Source organism: Theropithecus gelada, chromosome 7b (genome assembly GCF_003255815.1).
Source record: "Theropithecus gelada isolate Dixy chromosome 7b, Tgel_1.0, whole genome shotgun sequence".
Lineage (NCBI taxonomy): Eukaryota > Metazoa > Chordata > Mammalia > Primates > Cercopithecidae > Theropithecus > Theropithecus gelada.
This window is the reverse complement of record NC_037675.1, coordinates 91,969,418-91,993,238: the sequence shown is the minus strand read 5'-3', so window position 1 is coordinate 91,993,238 and position 23,821 is coordinate 91,969,418. Positions and strand designations below refer to the sequence as shown.

The 23,821-nt window shown below is 53.3% G+C and overlaps 1 protein-coding gene across 3 annotated transcripts in view; it reads left to right on the top strand.

Annotated features, from left to right (window-relative positions):
• TTC7B (tetratricopeptide repeat domain 7B) overlaps nt 1–23,821 on the top strand; it is a 274,767-nt gene that overhangs the window by 224,113 nt on the left and 26,833 nt on the right. For all 3 annotated transcript variants that reach the window (XM_025392642.1, XM_025392641.1, XM_025392640.1), the window contains one exon: nt 11,172–11,374. In XM_025392642.1, coding sequence (XP_025248427.1) covers nt 11,172–11,374 — 203 coding nt within the window. The remainder of the gene's footprint in view (nt 1–11,171; nt 11,375–23,821) is intronic.

The following is a 23,821-nucleotide window of genomic DNA, read 5'->3' as shown; positions in this document are numbered from 1 at the left end:
ATAAACTCTAAACAGTGGAACTGATGGGTGAAAGGGAGTGTACTCTTTAATTTTGAGAAATTTTGTCCATTGCCTTCCGCAGATTTGTACCAGTTTACATTCCAGTCAACAGTGTGCTCATGTCCACTTTCTCCCACCCTTGCCAACACAATGAATTCTCAGAATCCTTGATCTTTGCCAATCTGACAAGTAGAAAATGGTATTTCAATTTTCTGTCCATAGCTTTTGACCATTTATCTTCTTAGATACTGAGCTTTTCCTTTTTATTTCTAAGCATTTATTGTGTGTCAAAGAAATCTGCCTTGTCTCTGAAATAGGTGCTGTAAACATCTTCCTCCAAGGGTTGTTTGGGTTTTTTGGGTTTTTTTTTTTTTTTTTAGTTTTTGTCTTTTTTGCCACTTTTTAAAATAAATTTATCAATTTTTTCTTACGGCATCTGTGCCTCCCATGATATTTGGAAAGAAACCTACCCATGTTTATGGTTTCTTCTTCTAAAAGTTCGAGGTATCGTCCAGTGGCATTTGTCTATATACTATCCTGTAAAGAAGGTCAGAGGAAGGTTATTTTCTCCATTTTTGCAATGTGGGAGCCCAGGCTGGAAAGAAGTGAGCACCTTTGCAGTCTCACTGTGCAGAAGTCAGGAGAGTCCCACTAGAGCATGGGATGTGGGAGACATGGTTCCTTGGGAGCCGTTCCTCATCTTCCTTGAGTGCACACCTTACTGCTGGCATTGGAAATTCGCATGTCCACAGCCCTTCAGCACTGAGCCAGGGTCTTTTCCAAACCAACAACTTCTTGGTGCCCATTTTTCAATTTCCACCTTAGGATGGCAGCTAAAAATGACTTTGCGGTAGGTGGTTAATTTCTGCTTGTTACTTACTAATAATTATAGCTTTCACTTTGGCACCTCTCATGGTTGAAACCAGTGGCTATTCTTAGATGTGCAAGATCAGATTTTCTGATTTCTGCTGGAAATTTAAGGCTGTAATACTCTCACAAATTCCTTGGCCCTGGCCTGGCCTGGCCTGGCCCCTTTGCCCACACTCCTCCCAGGCACCAGAGGTTGCATCAGCAGGGTCAAGGGGTAATCCCGTAGCCTTGCCCCGTTCGTGACGAGATGAAGACAGCTCCCAGACAGGTGGTGTGTGCAGTCACTGTACAGGGAGAGCCTGTGAGAGGGAACACGACGTCCCTGAGCGTCAAGCCTGTCCTGCTAACGTTTACCACACACTGTGGATGTGTCAGATGCTATTCCAAGGACTTTAATATGTCTTACTTTGTTCAGCCCTCATAATAACCTTATGAGGTATAAATACCCATATTCACCCCATTCCATAGGTGAAGAAACTGAGACACAGCTATCAGGTCACTTGCCTAAGGTTAAATGGCTAATGAGTTAGAAAGCCAGAATCTAAATCCAACCAGTGTGGCCCCAGAACCCCAGCTCCAACCCACAGTAGGCACTCAGTTGTCAACACAGTATCATCTAGCATCTCCACGTGCCACAGTAGAGCAAGGCACTGGAGTCCTATGGTTATGAAGACAGACACAGCTCCTGGCCTTCATGGCATTTGCAGATGTGAAACAGAACAATGACAGAAGCACTTAACTCCCTGTGCTGAGTGCTGGGGGGAGCACTGTAGGCCCCTGTGACCCCTCTTAACACAAGGGCTCCCCGAACAAGGGGAGCCAGAGGGGGCCTGCACACACTTGGGCAGTGACCTCAGGAGTGACTAGCACCAGGTCAGGGACGATGGAGGCATAGAACAGCACATGGGAAGCCCTAGGGGCAGCCTGAGCTCTGAGTGTTAGAGGAATGCTGGTCCCTGGGGCATGAACGCTGAGGAGTAAGCAGTAAAGCAGCCAAGGGGAGCCAGGAGAAGGGCCCAGACTCAGGTCATGCCAGCACCCGTGGTAGCCATAGTAAGATCTTTTACTTAATCCTAAAAGCATTGGAAAGCTACAGAAAGACTTGAAGCAGGAGCATGAAAGGACCACTTTCAAAAGATCACTCCAAGCTGGGCACTGCTCAGAAGGCTGAGGTGGGAGGATTGCCTGAGTCCGGCCTGGGCAACATAGCAAGATCCCTCTCCGGAAAAAAACATCACTCCAGCTAAATGTGGAGAATGGGACGGAAGGCAGTCAAAGTGGACGCCGGCAGAGCAGGAAACTGGGAGCATTGGTCCAGGTGGTGGAGGAGAGCAGCTTGGTCTACGTTCTCAATGGAGATGAAGAGAAGGGGACCCTGAGATGCCTTCTGAGGCAGAACTGATGGGACTTGTAGGTTGGATGTTGAGGGGTGGAGGAAAAGGAGGAATACGGAAGGAAACCTGAGTGTGGGGCTTGAGGCTGTGGATGACTGGTGACACCATTTGCTGCAGTGAGGAAGCCTGGGGAAGAACTGATGAGTTGGGGTCAGGGAGGCAGAGACTTCAGAGTCCCACTTGAGCTTGGAAGCATCAGGTGCCTGAGGACAAGGAAGTCAGGATGCCAGGCAGGTGGCCAGATGTTCCAGTCTACATTTCAGATCTGGGCTGGAATCATACCTTTAAGAATTGGGATTTAAAGCCCCCTTTAAAGGCCTAATATAGGTGCTAAGACGGCCTAAGAAGAGAATGTAGATGGAGAAGTGAAAGGGCCAGACTGAGACTGAGCCCCTCCACGTTTAAAGGTTGGGGAGCAGCCAGGTGCAGTGGCTCATGCCTGTAATCCCAGCACTTTGGGAGGCTGAGGCAGGTCAATCATCTGAGGTCAGGAGTTCAAGACCAGCTTGGCCAACATGGTGAAACCCCATCTCTACTAAAAGTACAAAAGTAGCCGAGTGTGGTGACGAGCACCTGTAATCCCAGCTACTTGGGAGGCTGAGGCAGGAGCATCACTTGAACCTGGGAGGTGGAGGCCACAGTGAGCCGAGATCACACCACTGCACTCCAGCCTGGACAACAAGAGTGGAACTGTGTCTCAAAAAAGGATAAAAAGCTTGAGGAGCAGAAGGAGAGCCACAGCAACTGAAGGGGAGTGGTCGGCAAGGCAGGAGGAAAGCAGCGCAGACGGCATCACGGCAGCCAGCGGGGCAGGAAGGAGCCCATGCGGGGAAGGCGAAAACCTGAGCCTGACTCACCAGTTACAACGCTGGCCCTGCCGCACACTAGCTGTGATACCTGGGCAAGCTATTCCCACTCCCGCTGAGCCTCAGTGTCCTCTGTTAAATGAAGAGAGTTAGGACCACCACATAACATAGCAAACACTAGCAACTACTAAAATAACGATTTTTAAGGAGGATGTGACCAGTGGGCAGGCCGCTGAGAGGTTGGGTGTGGTAGAGACAAAAGCATTTGCTGGACCTGATGTATGGGAGTGTTGGTGATGGTGACGAGACGGGATATAGTGGCATGGTGGAGATGGATGCCATCTGGTGTGGGTTGCAGAGCAAATGGCAAGTGAGGAAGTTGAGGCACAGAAGGTGCACAGTTCTTCCAAGAAGAATCCCTCTGGAGCAGCAATGAGGGATGTGACGGGGAGCCTGCGGCTTGAAGGGGGCGAAGCCCGTTGGAGCACGTTGATTGGATGTGCAGAGCTCCGTGGGGACTGAAGAGGCCGGAGCCCATTGGAGCACGTTGATTGGGTGTGCGGAGCTGCGTGGGGACTGCAGAGGCTGAAGCCCATTGGAGCACGTTGATTGGGTATGCGAAGCTGCGTGGGGACCGAAGAGGCTGGAGCCCATTGGAGCACGTTGATTGGGTGTGCGGAGCTGTGTGGGGACAAGAGGCGGAAGCCCATTGGAGCATGTTGATTGGGTGTGCGGAGCTGCGTGGGGACAAGAGGCCGAAGCCCATTGGAGCACGTTGATTGGGTGTGCGGAGCTGCGTGGGGACAAGAGGCGGAAGCCCATTGGAGCACGTTGATTGCCAACAGGGATGATCAGGTAAAAATGAGGCTCTCGGCATCCAGAAGAGAGGATGTGTGGAGGTGAAATGAATGCCTCCAGCAAGAGTGTGGTGGGGTCCAGACCACAGGCAGAGGGGTTGGCTCTCAGCGACAACGGCAGAAGAGACGCAGAGTGGATGGAACAGAGGACACAGAGGAGTTGTTGGTTTGGTGGCCAGAAGAGGCTTGGGGTCCACTTGGCTGGCTTTTGATTTCTCTCTGAATGATTTGTCAAGGCAGCCGAGGGGAAGGGTCAGGAGTCAGAACAGCGGGGCTGAGGCCGGGAAGGGCTAGTGCCTGTCACTGCTGCAGCTTGGGATGGAGGAGCTCATCCTGCTGTGCCACGGGGCCCCTGAAGAGGGGATCTCTCTCGACAAACTGACATAGCCAGACGCAGACTCAGAAACTAATGGCAGTTGCACAGCCCCATCCTGGCAAAGACATTCGGCTGGGCCCTCAGTGAGGCCACAGCCTGGGCTCTGCTCAATTTCAGGGTTTCAGGTCCCAGCATGGGGCCTGGCCCAGAGAAGCCCATGGCAGGACGGCACCTGGAGACAAAATCACTTCCTCCTTTCACTCGCTAACCCTCCTCAGACAAAGAAAGAATCAAGGCTAAGTCCAGTGAGAGCTGACAAAGCTGAAGGCCTCTCTAGGCCTTGAGGGCTTGGAAGGGTGACAGGAGACCCATCAGGACACAGGATCCCTTTCCGCTTGGCCCTTGTGCTGATTTTTATGTGAAGAAGGTGGGCTCCAGGAGCACCCTCTGTGCTAGCAGACACCCTGCGATCAGTGGGGACCCCTCTGCCCTCCACAGCATCTCTCTTTAGGGGGGCAGAGTCGGGGTAAAGGACATGGTTTGGAGGGGTCAGGGAGCCTGCTGGCTTGAGCTGCGAGGTTGGGAGGTACCTACTGCCGTGGGTCCTCTCCGTCACATTTCTCTGCCAGGCGCAGGTGAGGTAGAAGATCTCGGGGCATTCTGAGGGCTGCCTCCAGCCTAGACTGCTCCTTTGTGTGTGTTTCCGAAAGATGTCCCTTCTGAGTAGACTAAGCCTCCAGAGGGAGCAGCCTTGGCTAGTGGAGGACGCCTTTGTGAGAAGGAAAGGGCTTCCTTGCATTCCTTGGGGTTGGTGCAGCCCTGTCCAGGCACACACAGCCTGCAGTGGGGCCCAGGCTGGTCGTCAGCCCTCTCAGCCCAGTGTCTGTGCACACCCTGCACAGCCAAGCCCAGGGCAAGCCCCTTGCAGCTGACATGAAGCAGGGGCCTGACAAGCATTTGATGGATGGATGAATGAATGAATGAATGAATGAGGAAACTAGACCTGCGTGAGCTTCTGGGTGCATCTAGCACCAGGTCCCCCAGCCAGGAACAGCACTTCACGCTGAGAAAGAAACCTTCACAGTGTAGCTCAGCCCTTTTCGGATCACATCTCGAGTCTGGTTCAGCAAACCGTTCCAGGAGTCCCTCTGTGCGCAGGGCAGAGTTAGGGTGCGAGGAAGGAACAGGCTTGACCCAGCCCTCCAGGAGGGCCAGCACACTTGTGGCTCACTGTGACAGGGCAGATGGGGCTGAGGGTTGTCCCAGAGCACACACAGGGTGGAGGAAGAATGGGAGGGTGAAAAGTGCTTGTCCTGGGTTTCTGGGGGGTCCTGGGCAGAGGGAAGCTGAAAGGCATTTGGGGCAAAAGAGGAGGTTGGAAAGGCGGCAGGGCCCTAATTTTGAATGCCAAGCAAAAGCATTTGGGTTCTGTTCATGCCAAATAAGCTTTGTACACGGTGGGGAGATTTTATCCACAGCATTTTTCATAGTAACCCAATAGCAGGGACCAACCAAGGGGTTCCTAAGAGGACATTCAGAGCTCATGGAGCTCTCAAAATGAGGTAGGAAGTATCCACGCCCCTTTGGTGAGAGGCAGTCAGCCACCAGCAGCCAGGACAGAATGTCTGTCCCTGGAACCTCTTCAGAGAGTGACCTTCCAGACCCTGCCCTGCAGCTGGAGCACTGACCTTGCGCTGAAGAGCATTTTCTTGCTTTCTTGTTGCAGCTGATGGCATTGAGTTCTTGTTGGCAGCTGATGGCACTGAGTTCCCAGAGCCTGCTTTGCTGTGCTTCTGTTCCTTTGGTACCAGTTCTTGTATCTCTTAATAAGCTCACAAGGCCCTTTACTTTTTTTTAAACTGAATTTACTCCTTGGTGAAAGGAACAGGGAGATTTCATTTGCTGTTGCTTCCCTGGCCTTCACCTGTCTTCATTGACCTGTGCCACAGAAATGGCTGCCCTGCTCTGACCACACCCAGCATTCATTAATCTGCAGACTTTTCTTAAGCACCTACTAAATTGTGTTCTAGGGGACCGGCCTCTCGATCCTCTGCTGAGGGATACAGAGATGAGTGTGGCTAGGAGTTGTCTGTAGTTTAGTGAGAAAGCCATACGGTTTCTGTGTGGGGGGCTTTGGGAAAGTATAAATGATATTCTTTTCTTCCTGAGTTCCAAACCAATGAAGAGGAGGGAGGCAGATGGAGATCAGATCCCAAGCTCTGCTACTGGGGAGGCTGGCTGGAAAATGTGGTCCTTGTTTGGGCTGTGGACTCCCAGGAAAGAAGGCTTTTCAAGTAGCGCAGGTTCATAGTCAATATTTGTGGCCTCGTTCTATCCTAGAGGCCCAGCCACATGCCTCGGCAAAGAAGGCTACATCCTGGGGTGATCTCAGGGGTGGTGGGAAACCTTAGTAATCCCTTCCTTTTCCTGTCCAACTCCATCTCAGACTACCTGGTTGGTGTCTGAAACCCCACCACTAAAGCTTCATCCCTGAAGCCTAAGTGTAATTTCCTCTTAGAGAAGGAATGCCTATTGCCCAAAATAGAGCTGTTGCAAGACTCGAATGAGTCCAGTTATGTCTTTGCACCTCAGCTTGCTCACCCTGCGGTCTCCAAGAGGGCTTAGGCTTGACTAAGAGTTACCCTCACCATTCGTGACTCGCTTTGGGCTGCAGGCTTCCTGGTGAATGGAAGTTGCTGTAGGAAACCCATGGCACTGGTATAAGGCCTGTGCTCCTGACAGAAAATGCTCAACCTAGGGTTGATCTCTTGGCACGGCCTTGTCTTGACCCCTGCCACTCTTGTGTTGTCTGATGCCTGCCACTGCCCTGGGAGAGCTGTGGGCCAGGGGCAGGCCCGCCACCTGACAGGTGGACAGGCCCAGAGAAGGTGACCGACTTGCCCAAGGCCACACACAAGGCCCAGGGCCAAGAACCAAGTCCTCCATGTTCTCATGACACTGTGGCTTACAAATTGGAAACCCTAGTGTTCCCAGTGGTGCCTCGGAGGCAGAGACGGGGGCAAACAAGAGGTAGCCACACTGCCCACTCTTAGGAGTCTTTTGTATCCTGGGGTAAGATCTCTTTGGAAGAAACAGCCTCCACTGGCGAAAATGGTTTGAAAATCGCTGCAGGACATTGTGGCTTCAGTCCTTGCTTTTGAGCTGAAAACGGAGGGATTTGGGAGCAACGCTAGGCTGTGCATTTTCCTGCCACATCTGTCAGGGTCACAGGCCTTATCAGAGCCATAGGTTTCCTCCAGCAACTTCCACAGCACTGAAAAGTGCCATGGAGCCTGGATTCTTTCCCTTACTGTCTTGATCCTGACTTGGTTCCGTCTGCGTCTCCCATTTCCCCATCACATCACTGACCTGTCTGCATCAGACCTGAGGCTTATGTAGGCTCAGTGACCAGTGAGATGCTTGGAATCACATTTGGTCTCACGGAGGACCCCTGGAGAGCAGAATGACATGCACACAGTCTTATTGGCATTTACCGCTTTCCCTACGTTGATTCTTGTTCTGGACACATTCATCCCTGCTCTCCCATGTCGGCCTTTGTTCATAATGCTCTAAGTGGGAGAGGCTGGGCGGCCTCACCAGCCCACAGCATCTCCAGGACTGGGATCTTGGAAGTGAACCCACTCCCAGCTTGTCAGCGAGGCAGGAGCCAGGCGTGCAATGAGAGAGATGCTCTGTCCTGCTCCCCCGTGTTGCTGCCACGCTCGAGAACCCAAAACTGCAGTGGGCACATCTTCAAGTCTTTGGTGAGGGCGTCGAGGGAATTGTGTTCCTGAAAGGCATCAGATACCCCGACAGTGTCATTAGGAGGGTGTTTGTCTCCCAGAAGGGAGAGATTTTGCCTGGTCCAAACTAAAGGACAGAGAAATGTCTTCTTTGTCCCTGTAGAGTCCCCTGTGTGTACAGAAGTTTAGGAGGTACCTTCTGAGTTGAGTCTCCTGAGATCGGGAGGCAGGCGTGGCTGGGCGCTCACCTTCAGGGCTCAGTGCATGGTGCTAGCATTGCCCGAGTTTCTGTGTCTGCAGGAGTCACCCAGTATGCCCCTCCACAAGCCCCTGGGCCCCGTCATCTCTGGTGAGGAGGGACTGGCAGGCGCAAGGACAGACAGAAGGTACTGTGTGCATCTGGGCCAGGCGAGGCCCGCTTTTTCCAGGGCCTTCCCTTGGGGAGAGAAGGCCTGGGGAGTCAGTCACTGGTGCAAATATCATCACCAGGGAAGTGAGGTGTTCGAGGGAGGGACCGGCCAGGCTGATTGAGGTCAAAGGGCAGTGGCGTTGCCACTAACCACAGCCATGAGATATACACCAACCATTTCCCCGCCCCTAGGCCTGAAGCTGGGAGCCGGAAAGGTGGATCTGCCCCAGCGCCTGCCCTGGGAGTGTACTATCCCAGGCATACCCGAGACCTCACAAAAATACTTACAGGGACCCGGCTATCAGGAGCTGCAGAGGCTGGGCTTTCCTTTCAGCTGAGGCGGGTGGTCAGAGAGCTCCCTGGGATGGCGGGATCCATCTGGGCCCTGAAGGAGGCTGGAGTGACGGCTTTACAGGCAAAAGCCACAGAATCGACAGGAGATGGGGACACCCACTGTGTGTGCAGAAGCAGCACTAGCAAGGCCAGAGCCTGGGGGTTTGGGGAGGCGGTAGGAAGCAGATAAGGGCACTGCGCCCGGCTCCCAAGGCCTGCAAAGGAGTCGGATGTCACCCTGGGCCAGAGGAGATGCTGTTCTCTGTGGGGGCTGCAAGCACAGGTTCTCAGCCAGGTGACTGGGGTTCTAATCCCAGCTCTGCCTCCAGTTTGCCCTGAGAACTCGGGCAGGGTATTTACACTTTCTGCACCTCAGTTTCCTCATCTGGACAACGGAGATAGAATAATAGTACCTACTGGATCACCATGCAGATAAAATGAGAACTGAGAAGGCCTCCAGGTACAAAGCACATGTTTAATGAATGTTGGCTACTATTATTGTTAGTTACCTTCATTTACCATTCATCCATTCAGCAATTCAGTGAGCTCTGACTATGTGCCAGGCACTGTTCTAGTCCCTGGGGACACAGCAGTGGGCAGCACAGACACCATCCCTGCCCTCATGTTGCTTATAGCCCACGTTCCAGTGGGTGCACACAGATGGAAAATCAGAGTACAGGGCCTCGGCCTGGCTGCCTAATGGGCAGGGGTAGAAGCCACAAGCCCCAGGGCAGAAGGGCTTTGGAGCAGGTGGCTGCCGCCCCAGAGGTTGGCCTCAGGGTTAACCTGGCAGCAGCTGTGGATGACAGGCTCATGGCCAGGGCAGGAGGCAGGGAGGGGAGTCTCTGCATAATTGAGTCTGTTTCCCAAGTGGGCTCCAGGAGATGATATGGTAAGGTGCACAAAGAAAATAGTAAAACTTTCTTTCTACTTTATTTTGTTGTTGTTGTTTTGTTTTGTTTTTTGAGACGGAGTCTTGCTCTGTCACCCAGGCTGGAGTGCAGTGGTGTGATCTTGGCTCACTGCAACCTCCGCCTCCCAGGTTCAAGTGATTCTCCTGCCTCAGCCTCCCTAGTAGTTGGGATTACAGGTGCGCAACACCACGCCTGGCTAATATTTTGTATTTTTGGTAGAGACGGGGTTTCACCATGTTGGCCAGGCTGGTTTTGAACTCCTGACCTCAAGCTATCTGCCCACCTTGACCTCCCAAAGTGCTAGGATTACAGGCGCGAGCCACCACACCCTGCCTAAACTTTCTTTTTAATTTTTGTTCTTTTAACATTTCTATTTTGTGTGCTGTTGTGGATTATATGACATGTAATATATAAATTCATACAAACATACACATAACTGGGAGATAGGGGTGCAAACCTCTTTTACTTCAGAGTATGCCAGTGGTCAAGGCAAGAGTGCTGAGGAAGGGTCTGGCCTGCAGGTGGGAGAAGGGGTCCGTGAGCAGGTGGCCCCTGCGTGAGGCTCTGGGCTGCAAACTTGACCATGTGGCCCTGCTGGCCCTGGAGAGGGGTGGGGGCGATTCAGATGTCCCTGAAGCCTCTGGCCCAGCTGACTAGAAAGATGGTGGTGCCTCCATTGGCAAGACCTCAGGAGAAGAGGCCCTGGGGCCAGGTGACGCATTCCCCCTGGATATTCGACAGGTGTGCACCTGCGAGGCAGGGAGGCCGCCCTTGGAAACACTCAAAAGGGCTCTTCAGGGAGGCCAGGGCTGCAGAGGGGTTTGGCTCCACGTAGAGGTGAGAGAGTTGAGGCCTGGGGTCAGTGGGAGGGTCATTTTCCTGCTTGCTTTAAAAGCGATAGCTTGGCTTGTCAAAGGGCTTTGTCATTGTGACACAGATAAGAGTTTTACAGGGTGCACCAACTTTCCCTGGTCAGAGATGAGCTCAGGGGCCAGGTCTGGCGGGGCAGCCATCTTGCATCACGCTGTGAACATGATAGCCGCAGCCCACAGCCCCATCATACTTCTTGGCATCAGGAGAGTGGGTCAGAGGGCAGAGCTGTTGCCCTCTGAGGGTCTGTGTGCCTCTGGCCTGCTTGTCCCCATGTGCATTCTGGCCCTTTTTCTATGGGGATCAAAGCCAAGGGTAGGACCAGGCCAGGCTCTGTCCAGACACTGAAGAGCCCCGTGTGGGCCCTGAGGGTGGGTGTCCTCAGAGGTTGGGGCAGGGACCAGGCAGGCCTCACTGCCCCCTGCCTGGTGGTGACCTATGCCTGCCCTGCAAGGCCTGCAACACAAGTGACTCCAGTCCCTGTGTAGGAGTGGGCAGGAGGGGCTGTTGGTGGCAGCTGTTTCCACTCGGAGCAGGGATCCACCGGCTCCGGGCCCCTCCAGACTCCTGTGCGGGAAACATGAACATCAGAGTGGTGGCTGCTCGCAGGGCCTCAGAGGGGCACCAGGAAAGCGTGTGCCATTGCTCTCTCCTCACAGCTGAAGTCTACATCGGCATCGGGAAGCCTGCAGAAGCCACAGCCTGTACCCAAGAAGCTGCCAACCTCTTCCCAATGTCCCACAACGTCCTCTACATGCGCGGCCAGATTGCCGAGCTCCGCGGCAGCATGGACGAGGCGCGGCGGTGGTATGAAGAGGCCTTAGCCATCAGCCCCACCCACGTGAAGAGCATGCAGCGACTGGTGAGTCCGCGGGCCCGGCTGCGGCCCCCACTCTGGCAGGGGGACAGCCCTTGGAAGCAGCAGGTAGTACATGACCCTCACACCCTCTTCTGCTTCCAAAGGCCCCATGCAGTTAGCTTGCCAGGCTGTCACATGGCCTGAAGCCAGGGAGCACTGTTTCTACCATAGTTTGTGCAAATGGCGCCCCCAGAGTTGGCTGTGCATAGCCTCAGCAGCCATATCGGATGTCCTGTTAGGTGCTGTGGTCTCCTGGCCAGCGGTCTAAGCCACCCTGTGGCTCTGGATTTGATAAAGATATTCTTGTGGCCATGGGGCTTTGCGGCTGCTATCTCAGCCTCTGCGCTGCTTGCAGTAGCCACCTTTGGGGATTTCCACATCCCGGGGAGACTTCAGGACAAGGATCAGAACACTTTACAAACTGAGAGGCTCTCTTCCCTTAAGGGAGCCTGAGACTCCAGCATGTCTCTGAGGCCGTTGGCTGGGAGGGAGCATCCTACCAGCGGGAGTGTTTGGCCGTGTTGCCCTGAGAGGTGGGAGGCAGATGAGCCACCCCCGTGTCCACGCTGTGCAGGGGTGTGGCGGCACACCACGAGCGCACATCCTTCATCTATAGCCTGGGCCAGAAGCCTGGGGTTGCCCTGCTGCCCCCACCCCTTGCCATGGATCATTCTTGAGAGACCCTGGAGCCAGCCACCTGGCCGTGTCAGTTTCAGTTAGGAGGGGAGACTGCTCGCTCAGGCGGTTCTGTCTGTTATGAATGTATGTTAGTGCAGCTGCCTCACCAGTCCTCTGTCATCTTCCTGCGAGGGTCTGAATTGAAACTCACAAGTTACCAAGGTCTGAGGAGCTTGTGAAAAGCTGTGCCGCGTTCTCTGGGCCTGCATGCTGGGCTTTAGTTCTGAACTGTTGTTTCATTTCTAGCAGTAGACATCGCTGATGTCATGAACTGCAGGAAAGAAGAGCCTTTTATTATAAAGCTCAGGGCCCTTTGTGTCTGTACCCGTGGAGGCTTAGCACCCATAACCAGGTGGTGGTGTGTGATATAGAAGAGTGTGATATGGAAAGAGACAGGGAGTCTGAGGACACAGTTCTGGTCCCAGCAACATCAGCTGCTTGCTCTTTAACCTCAGGAAAGGCCCCTAAGCTCTTAGCACCTCAGTGTCCTTTCTGCAAAATGAAGGCATTTGACTAGACAGGCTGTGTCTGTCCAAGACTAATAGGATGTGGTTTTGTAACTAATAAGTAAAATGTTCCCCAAAGCATCCCAAAGCCTTCATTATCTTGCCATTTCTCATAGTAATGTTGCAAAATGTAGAAGGGGCTGGGCACTAACTGCTGGTTTCCAGCAGAAGAATGCTGACGCACTGGGAATTAGGCCCCGTGGAAAGAGTGTCTACTTATGAGTTACATGTGCACTCGAACTAAGCCCTGGTCCTGACTCCTGGGGAAGCTCGGACTTGTCATGTAACCTTTAGGCGCCTTGGTGTGTTTCGGTGGATTGGCCGCCTACCCCAGTGGGATGTTGAGAAAGAATGAACTGATTTACATAATAATCTTAGCAGAGTTCCTGGCACCTAGTAGGTGCTCATGAAATAGGAAACTGAAGACAGTCATTTTCAGTTTTAAAAAGAAATCAAACCCTACCATAATTACAGCTACTTAATTTTTTCCTACTTCTCTTTGTGAGTTTTCTGTAGCCCCATACAGATTTATACATAATTTTACATATTATCCAAATGTTAGTCTGTTTGATTAAAAATATTACGTGGCTTTTCATTTCTGTCTCACTATTAGAAGAGGAATTTGTAAAGAGCTTGTCAGGTCTCTGTGCTTTTGCTGAGAGCATCCAGAAGAGGTACAATCCCCGCCACATCCCAGCCTTTTTATTAAAAAGAGGCTACATGTTTCCACCTCAGGGCCTATGAATCATTCAGGAAAGTATTTCTCGTTCATCCCCAAGGGGAACACATGAGACAAAAGATCAAATAGGAAAATCGCACCAGGAGAGTTTTCTGTTTCACCTTTGGAGCTTTTCAAGACACCTGAGATGCCTGACACATGCCAGGCGCTTTCCTTTCTGAAAGGAGCGAGCAGTTGACCTGGCACAAGGGAGCTGGTGAGCGAGACCAGGGCCGTGGTGAGCCCCGCCTGCGGGGTCCATCAGCAATGGCTGCGCCTTACGAGGCTCAGAGACATGAGCTGCTTTGGAGGTCTTGCCAGTAGAGAGGGGTCATCATAATAAACTCTTAAAAGCTCTCTCAGTGGATCCTGAGACAGTGAAAAGCCATCCGGATTGGAGGCAGGTTGAGAAGAGCGGGACTACAGATTTGTCTTGCAGTCAGAAACTTTGCCCAGTGACTGTTCAGTGTGGCTCCTGAAGGTAGTTCGAACACGCCTTCTTGGTGATTTTCTAAATGATGCACCTGGCCTGTGTTCTCCCCAGCCTGCCCCCAAGAGCCCAGCCCACAGCCAGGGGGAGCCCCGTGCAGCCAAGGGCGCGTCCCCCTCCCACTGGTGCTGCAGGACCCTCTCGTGCCTGTGGAGGGGCAGCCCCTGGACCCCACAGGCTCTTCAGCCCTGAGACATCACACTCCGTCTCTGTCCTCTTCCCTACAAGCTGCACAGGAAAGCTGTGTTTCTGTGGCCTTGGATAGAGGAAGGGAGGAAGGGGCCTTCGTGTATACTCTAGAGGCCCAGGAGGAGGCCCCAGAGCCAGGCTGGCCTGGGTTAGAATCACAGCTCTGGCTCTTATTCGCTGTGGGGCCTTGGACAGGTTATTCACCCTCTCGGTGCCTCATTTTCCTCAGTTATATAAATGGGGATAATATTCGCACCAATACATCATAGAGACAGATTAAAACCCAAGAACTGACATCTCTTGCTAAGTCACAAAAGGCTCTGTCTCTGCCCTCACGGAAGGTGGATTGGTTTGCAAGTCCCTGAGTTAAGAGGAAGGTGCCAGCAGGGAGAGGAGAGGCTGTCTTACCAGGTCAAGCCCCAGGGAGGAGGCAGGGCCCCTGACCTGTGTGGCAGAGGGCAGCGGAAACAGAGCTGAGCGTTGACAGTTGCCTGGCACGCAGGGAGAGCGGCAAGGGGGGCGGCCAGGGAGGCCAGGGTCAGAAGGTCAAGACTAGAAGGAGTTTAAAGAACAGAGCCCTAGGGAGCATCAAGGAGCCAAACACGGAGGCTCCAAGGGAAGGACGCAAGCGTGAGGCAGGTCGTGGGTCATGGGAGAGGATGGAAAGTGTGCTTGCAGCAGCCCTGATGCTCAGAGAGGAAGGCAAGGAGCTGGCGGACAAGCAGTCAGTGAGGGCTGTTAAGAAGGAAGCCTCGTCTGTGTCACAGGTGGTGGTCAGGTGGCTGATGTGACGGCAGAGAACAGTTATGCCAGGAGTTGTAAGTGGCAGCAGATGCCAGATCACCAGCTGGCAGGAGGGCTACGGCTTAAGCAGAAATGCAAGCCTGTTAGTATTGTTAAAAAGCAAGAGTGACTTTAGTATTCATGAACGGTAAATCGGAGGACAGACTTGACAAGAGAAATGTAAATTCAACCCCAGAGGAATCGTACGATCTTCTAATAGCTTAGCCTTCATGTATGTGTTTAAATTCATGTGTAGTGAGAAGGGAGCAGAGAAATCATGTGTTTATCAGCAATAATGAGTTAGCAGAAGACAAGGGAGGCAGAGATTGCTGAGGATAGGCAGGTATTAAGGAAGCAGCATGCTAGAGGAATAAGGAGTTACCAAGTAATGTTGTTGACAAGGGGAGGAATTCATAGACTGACCAGACTTTTTCCAGAAAATCTAAAGGCATATTTTTATATTATTTTTGCATAGTGTATAAATTTACATTTATTCGTGTGCTATGTTAAAAGCCTTTAGCTCCCAGTATGCAAAATGAATTAACGAAACATACAGCAACTTTTTCCAAAGCAGTTATTCCATGTTCTGGGGTGGGGAGAGGAGAGAAGCGTGGCTCATGGCAGACTGAGGAGCAGAGAACCAGCATCCCTGGATGGTCATTCCCAGGCCAAGGACAAAATCACCAGGACAGGGACAGGCTGTGCAAACAGGGACATCTGGTTGCCCTCTGATAATGTCAGCCTAAGCTTTCAAGGGCAAGTGTGAGATTGGAAAGTAAGAAGGGAACAAGGGCTTTCAGGAGAGAGAACATGGAAGGGAGCCAAGGAGGTTGTGTGGAGGGGAGCTGATAAGGCCGGGATGGGAAGTGTTGCTGGGGAACAAATGCGTGCTGGAGAATATTAGCAGGAGGCTCGGGTCCGCCTCCAGTCCCTTTGACAGGTTGAGAAAAGGTGTGAAGCAGAAGCAGATGGCGGGGGTCAGCCAGGGCTTGGTGGAGTGGACAGCAAGTGGAGTGAAGTGGGGTGAGGCAGCTTTGGAGAGGCCTATGAGCCAGAGAGGAACCGTGAGCCAGAGAGGGACCGTGAGCAGGAGAGGGACCGTGAGCAGGAGAGGGACCGTGAGTCAGAGAGGGATCGTGAGCCAGAGAGGGACCGTGAGCCGGAGAGGGACTGTGAGCCAGAGAGGGACCGTGAGCCGGAGAGGGACCGTGAGCCAGAGAGGGAGTGTGCACTGAGAACCATGGAAAGGGCATCAGGGGACAGCAGTGAGATGGAGCCCCCACCCCGCAGGGGGAAGGAGGAGAACTGCTGCATCCACCTGCAGACTGAGCGTTCCCCAGGCCTAGGACAGAGGCCATGATATTTCACAGCCGATGCTGAGAAGTGATGAAATCTAGATTAAAAGCAGGAAGGGGCCATCCCCTTAAATGAAGTTTCCAAGACAAGGCTGAGGGCCTGGAAAGGTACAGAAAGCCATCAGCCCTTTGTGAGAAGATAGCAGAGGCGCTGTGTTTCACGCACCCCCCCCCACCCCCCGCCCCCTCCCCAAGGAAGTAGTGATAAAAGACCACTGTGAAGCTCACCAAGCAGAAGGTGAAAGTGATGGGGAGGAGAGACAGGCGGTGGCTAGGGGCTGGGCCGAGGCAGTTGGCCCAAAGAGTGTGCTGGGGGCCGTGTGCCTCATCTGGAGGGGTCCTAGGGGTGGTGGGTTGGAGTGGAGTGGAACGTGGGAAGCATTTGGCAGGGAGCTTGGATCAGGAGTGCTGCTTGGCGGAAAAACACATTTTTCAGGTTACCATAAGGGGTCAATCTAATAATAGAACAGGCTTTTTGTTCCGGGCATGGTGGGCCCAAAAGTGCTCATTTGTCTTCTGTGGACGGATTGTGAGACAAGAAAACCTCTCAGTTCAATCAAGATGGTTGCGGGCTAAAGGTTTCATACACAGGCTGTCTTTGAGGAGTTCCTCTCTGATCTTCTGTTTTCTGAAACATCAGAAATCTGGAATAACATCAAATATAAAAACTTGAGGAGTGGTGCTGCCGTTCTATTTCAAGGGACTACATTAGTAGCAGAAGACTTGCAGAGATTGGCTGAGCTGTTTGAAAACTGCATTTTCTTATGAAATACCCGAAGGCACAGCAGATTGATGGTAGGTTTGGGAGACGGCCCCACGATGTGAGGTGCAGTGGCTATGTCTTATGGATTATGACTACATGTTCAGTTGTTTTAACAGCTCCAAAGGCTGACTAATGGCACTGCTGACTAACGACACCACTCTGAGAAGGCGGCTCTTCTGAAGTTCAAAGAGGGACCTGAAGTGGGAACTTTCTTTAAACTGTCTTCCAGCTTACATGCTTGTTTACGGTGTGAAGACATCTCTTCCATTACGCGTGATGAGCTGGAAGAGATGGCAGAGAGGGAAAGAGGTGAGCTTCGGCTTGCCTGGCACTGCTGAATTCTAAAACACTGGTGTTTTTCTCTCTCTCCCATATTTTAAATTGTCCATCTGTTCATTGAGATTTGGGGAAAATTGCTGTCTCCTATTTTCTTATCTTAGTTAGCACCATGTTTTCCAGTTTGTGCCCCTGCGGGAGGAGAGATGCAGCATGAAGGTGAGGAACTTCCCAGGGCTCCTCCGGAGACTGGCGCTCAGTGCCTGTGTGTCTGTGCAGTGTATCCATCAGCCTAGTGAGGGCCACCCAGGATCCAGACAGGCAGGACAGGCTCACGCGTCGGCACATCTGCAGTTTTCCCTTGGAGAAACGTCTTCAAGAGACATCTTTTGATCCCTTCTGTTCCTCTGGATAAGGCCCAGGCACAATTAAACTGATGAAATAGACTTGAAATACCCTTCCCCTTTCAAATGGCCATCTTTAGAGGTGGATCTCTTTCATCCAAAGTATCAGTTTTCTTTCCATACCTAGAAAGAATCACTGGCAGGAAACAAAACTTCATGAGTCTAGTGAGAAGGCCCTTTCATCTGTTCATTGTATCTTGTCTTCTTTCATAATTAAAAAATGCTTTCCAAATTGAGGAGAATAACTTTTTTTTCCTCTAGAGCAAGGCGTATGAAGTATGTAGTGCCCCGCCTTCCCATGCTTGTTGAGAGGACCTGAAAAGTGCACAGGCCCTCGTTTCTCTATTCCCTTTACTCGCTATTACTGCAGTTCCAACTCACAGTGCCGAGGACAAAGTAGTGCCTCCTACTGGATGCCTCCTACTGGACACTTTGTCTTCAATCTTTGCTCTGTCTTCTGTCCAGTGACACATACTTCTTGATAGCTTCTTGAGAGTTTTAGCCTCTTTGGTAGCTGTGTGAAGCTCTTTCAACAATTATTGATACTTGGCATAAGGATAACTTTTCTCTACAAAGAACTTTGAAGCCTCATATGCCGTGTCTGCTGTGTGTGCTCTCCTAGTACACAGTGAGAAGGGACTTTCTTGTTTACTAATGGGGACGCTGCTCTTGGTGACCTGCCCCAGGTCACTTGTAAGTTAGGAGCAGAAGCAGAACAAGAAAGTCGTGAGATCGTATGTTGGTGCGGTCCCTTAGGAGTCCAGAGCTTCGGTGACAGGACAGTGTAAAGATCAGGAGCACGGTGCTGGCGCCAGCTGCCTGGATTCCAGTCCCAGCTGTGTCGCTTACTAACTGCGTACCCTGAGATAAGTCCCTTCATCTCTCTGTGCTTCCATTTTTCTCGACAGTGAAATGGGGGTAATAACAGTGCCCGGTGGTGTTGCCGTGTGGGTTACATGAGTTAGCAGGGTGCCTCGCACTCCGCAAATATCAGCTCTGAGGGTCGCTGTCATTCTCTGTAATCCAGGTCGCGCCTGGGCTGGGAGCTCCTTTGTGTCTGTTTGACAGTGAGTGAGTCATCTCCTGGCCCCGTGGAGCTTCCCTTTCTGCACCAGCGTGACTGACTTTCACTGGTTGAAGGAGCCGAAATGAGAATATATCTCGGCGCGTGGTCGGCCGCGAGCACGATGCTTCACTTTTGAGTGTGACTTGCTACCTGTTTCTCTGGAGCCAGGGCCCGGGTTTTTGAGGTGGGAAAGGATGGGAGAGTGCACTGGTGGAGGCCCCTGCAGTGATTTGTTCCCAGGCGGAGATAGAAAGCGTTGCTTCTGGTGGGTCTCGGAGGGCCCTGAACTAGGCCTCCCTGTGCAGGAGAGATGGTCCCTTCCCATGGCTGGGGTGAGAGTGGGTCCCCAGCCTGGAGGGCAGCCTGGCTCAAGTGTCTCCTCCTCTGAGAAGCCTTTCTTGACCACCACCACCCCATAGAGGGGTCCTCAGCCCCTGACTTTCCTCTCTTGAAGCCTTGGGTGAACCAACAGGGAAGTCTTTGCTTGCAGATCTGCCTTTGACTGGAAGCTCCTCAAGGGGAGGCCCCATGCCTGAGGCAGCTCAGTGGCCTGCACTGACCAGGCGTGGGGCAGGTGGTGGGCGGCGGGGCGGGGGCGGCCAGGAGAAAGGAGAGCAACACCTGTAAGCAGACCAGTCAGGTGTCCTGATCCCATCTTCCAGACAAGAGGCCCCCAGAGCCCCAAGTGGTTTCCCTTACATGGATTTTGAGCAGAGGTCATCAGAAGTAGCTGTTTGTCTCCAGCCAGGGCTCCTGCCTTGGTGTAGGGCTTTGAGTGTTTGCTGGCTTGGTCTTGGCACAGCCTTTGCTTACCATGAGTGCGGGAAATGACTTTGAGGCAGGATTGGATAATGCAGCCATGTGATTTGACATGAGACCACGAGGCTTGGTCAGGCTAATTAATGGAACCTTCCAGCACAGCGGGATGTCAGTGTATTACAAGCCGGACCGCATGGAGGCCCAGTTAGGCTGTAAGTGGGGCTGTCACTCAGTGTGCTGGGCCCAGCCAGGTCCCCAGGCTGATCTGCAGTGCTCGCTCCGGGCTGAACATGGGAACAGGCTGGGGGAGAGCCTGTGCTTGAGGGCCCTTGGTGGAGGCAGTCACCACCACCCCCGAGTTCATACACTCAGCCCTGTTGTCCCCAAGCACACTCTTCCTTGTCAGACTCTGTACCGCATTTGGGAGGCATGGGCGTCACTATCCTTTCACAGGGACTGCTGTGGAACAGTGCCTTGCTGGAGCCTGCAGAGTCTCCCCTGGCCACATGTGTGTTCCTGGCTGCTTGCTCTCTGTCCACATGAGCAATGACAGCTGAGAGAGGCTCAGGGAGCAGGCACCTGCCTGAGGGCAGTGATGTCCCTGTGTAGGCATGTCCAGGTGCAGGTGTGTCCAGGCGCAGTAATGTCTGGGTGCAGGCGTGTGCAGGCACAGGCGTGTTCAGGCGCAGGCGTGTGCAGGCGCAGGCGTGTTCAGGTGCAGGCGTGTTCAGGCGCAGGCGTGTGTAGGCGCAGGCGTGTGCAGGCGCAGGCGTGTCCAGGCGCAGTAATGTCCAGGCGCAGTAATGTCCGGGCGCAGTAATGTCCGGGCGCAGACGTGTCCAGGCACAGGCGTGTTCAGGCGCAGGCGTGTCCAGGCGCAGTAATGTCCGGGCGCAGACGTGTCCAGGCGCAGACGTGTCCAGGCGCAGGCGTGTCCAGGCGCAGGCGTGTGCAGGTGCAGGCGTGTCCAGGCGCAGGCGTGTCCAGGCGCAGGCGTGTGCAGGTGCAGGCGTGTCCAGGCGCAGGTGTGTCCAGGCTCAGGTGTCTGTTGGCTTCACAGGACTCCAAGGCCTGGCCCTTCTGTTCTCTCAGTTCACTCAGAGAGGATCCCCCTCTGAGAAACAGACTCACACTAATCACGCTCTTGACAGACTGAGTTCCCAACCAGAAACCAAAATGATGATTTATAAGGATTTGCACTTTTCCTGGGCCAGACCCCCTGTGCTGTCTCTCGCCCTCCTCCCCAGAGGAGTTTGCCCTCTAGGCTAGACATCAGGCCCCAAGGCCTGACGCCGAAGCTGAAACGGCCACCGCGGGTAGTCTGGGGCACCGAGTCCAGCATGCTGACATGACGGATGCCAAGAGATGGGGGCCATACAGGTCCAGACAGCAGCACCCCCTCTGCTGTGGGAAGCCCCTTTCTGGGGCCCAAATTCACCACCATCACTTAGCCCTTCAACCCAGAGCTTCCCTGCCAGCATCCCAGGGTTACAGATGAACAAAGAAAGGCACAGCCTCAGCCCTTGGGAGCACCAGGGAACAAGACAGGGGGCCGTGGGGACTCGTCACCCTGCCAGGGAAGGGGACAGGGGGCCGTGGGGGCTTGTCACCCTGCCAGAGAAGGGGACAGGGGGCCGTGGGGGACTCGTCACCTTGCCAGGGAAGGGGACAGGGGGCTGTGGGGGCTCATCACCCCACCAGGGAAGGGGACAGGGGGCCGTGGGGGCTCGTCACCCTGCCAGGGAAGGGGACAGGGGGCCGTGGGGGACTCGTCACCTTGCCAGGGAAGGGGACAGGGGGCTGTGGGGGCTCATCACCCCACCAGGGAAGGGGACAGGGGGCCGTGGGGGCTCGTCACCCTGCCAGGGAAGGGGACAGGGGGCCGTGGGGATTCATCACCCTGCCAGGGAATGGGACAGGGGCCATGGGCGTTCATCACCCCGCTAGGGAAGGGGACAAGGGGCTGTGGGGGCTCGTCACCCTGCCAGGGAATGGGACAGTGGACCATGGGGTCTCATCACCCTGGCCTAGGGCCCGTCTGATCCTCTCACCCCTGTATCATTTTCTGCTTGTGGCGGGGGTGGAAACAAGCCCAGATACCCAAGCCCTCCTCCCTCAGGTCAGATGAATTCTCAGCTAGTGGAGTTTCTATTAGTCACTCCCCAGTCGTCTGTTGGGACACACTCTCGTCCCCGGATGGTGACTTGGGACACAGCCTCAGCCCTGCATATGGCCGGTTCCCTCTGTAGACTGTGATCACAGTGTCCGTGCAAGGCAGGATCTTCCTCCCATCCTGGTCCAGGGAGAGGGAGCTGCTTCTGTTGCCTCCACCCTTACCCCAAACCTAGATGAAAGCAGCCTCCCCTGCTTTCCACAGCACCAAGACCTTTTCATGGCTTTCACCACTGCCTTAGGAGGGTGGGCTCCTCTAGGGAGGAGATACGGAGACCACGCGGGTCTCACTGGGTTTGCAGTGCCTGCCACCTTGTCTCTGAGGCTGCAGGTGATAGCGGTGGCAATAACCAATTAAAGATGAGCCTGTCAGATCCCATCAGAGGGGCAAACCCAGTGGAGAGGATTGAGTGGGGGGAGGTACTGGTGGAACAGATGTGAGGTGAGAACCAGTGATTGAAAGTTTTCTTATGATGTAAGCTATTTCCTCACATCCTTTTGAAACTGCCCTTTTTTAGCTTATAACATTTTCTCCTTGTTGAGCATCTGTGTCCTCCTTGGAGTAAAAGGAATGTCACTGGGAGGAAGAACCTCTGCCGTCCATCCACATGGCTCCTGGTTGGTGACTTGCCCACCTCTCCCCAGCAACCCTCCCGCTCAAAGCAACATCACTTGGCACAGGGATAGTCTCTGCAGACATTTTCTGCTCAGTGCTTGGATTTCTCCTACCACTGCAGCATTTTTCTCAGTGCTGGCCAGGGAGGCATGGCACCAGGCCACCCTGTCCTCACCGAGGACTAAAGCCACAGACCCAGAAGCCTCATGGGCCCAGGGCAGGCTCTGAAACGCAAGCATGCGGCGCCTTTTGTCACTAGGCATTCCTTTGCTTCAGCTTAAGGAAAAAATGAATGCTGTGTTTATTTCTGTTTTCTGTCTTGGAATCTTAGATGACTAATTGCAGTTCAGTCTTTCATTAGTAATTATGATCTAAAATCATTTAAAATCTGACATACTCTCGCCAAACCATTTATTCTTGGAAATTCTGCCCCGTTATTTCAGTGTGATTTGATATTGAGGTTCCACCGCCTTCCTGCTTTGCTCCCAGCTTGGATCAGGCCTTTTGTTTTCACTTCTGTGCATTGTTCAGTGTTCTCAGATACTGGTCCCGAATTCCCACTCCTTACTTCCCACCTCCCTGGAGTTTAGCCCTGCTGCTGCCTTTGCTTCCTCAGCCACCCCCTCCCCGACACCCCCTGCCTCTGAACTCAGCCAGAGGGGATGGCTGTCACTCAGAATGTGACATTCTGGGCCAACTGGGCCTGCTGCCTCGAGGCCATCTTGGGCCTGAATTGCTTTCCCACCATGTGGTGCTGGTCCCAGAGACTCCCCATTGAGGGCTCAGGGGCTCTCTTTGGGCCGCGTCAACCCTGCGTGTGGTCTGGACCTTCCGACTGAGTTTAAATCGCTGAGCCCAAAGGTCTAGGGAGAATATCCTGTAAGAAGTCTCTCCCAGCATCAAGGTTGCAGATGGAAACCTTTGGACCTGACATTCACCAGAGAGTTAAAGGTGTTGCAGACTGAGAATCCCATTGAAATGACCTAATCTAATCACCCCCTTTTACAGATAGGGAAGCGGAGGCCAGACAGGGGAAGGGACTCACCAAGGGCACAGAGCAATGGGTGGCCAACCCACCAGGAATCCTGACTCCATCACTTTTGAAGGTTTCATGTCCAATCTTCCTATCTGTAAAACGGGAGACTAGCACCTGTCTTCTTGAGATGGGAGTGGGGATGGAGGTAAAAGAGATTGGCTGTCTGAACTCCTGCAGGGCCAGTGCTGCCCTGGAGAACTTTGTCTCCACTCTAATGGATGGGTGGAATTTCTCACTGTTCCCTGAGGCTCAGACGGCCCCAGCTCTGGGTCTCAGTGGTCATGCAGCATCCACTGAGCTTGACACCTTTCTCTTGCTCTCCACTAGAAAGCAGTCTTTGTGTCTCCTCTTGCCCCTTACCTGCCTAGATCTGTCTCTCCCCACCGTGTGGCATGCCTGCACTCACAGCTGTCCTGAGCCCAGGATGTGCCTGAGTCGCCAGCCTCAGCATCGATAGACGAGCTCACTTGGATACAGAGAAGTTTCCAGGTCAGCCTTTGGCACTCATGTTGCCAAGGTGGGGTTGCTTAGGAGGAAGGAAGACAGATCTACCAAGAATCACCAAGTCTCAAACCCTCAGGCTCTTGGGGAGTGCTGACCTGGAGCCAAGGCAGGCCTCTCTCCCCTGCACAGATCCAC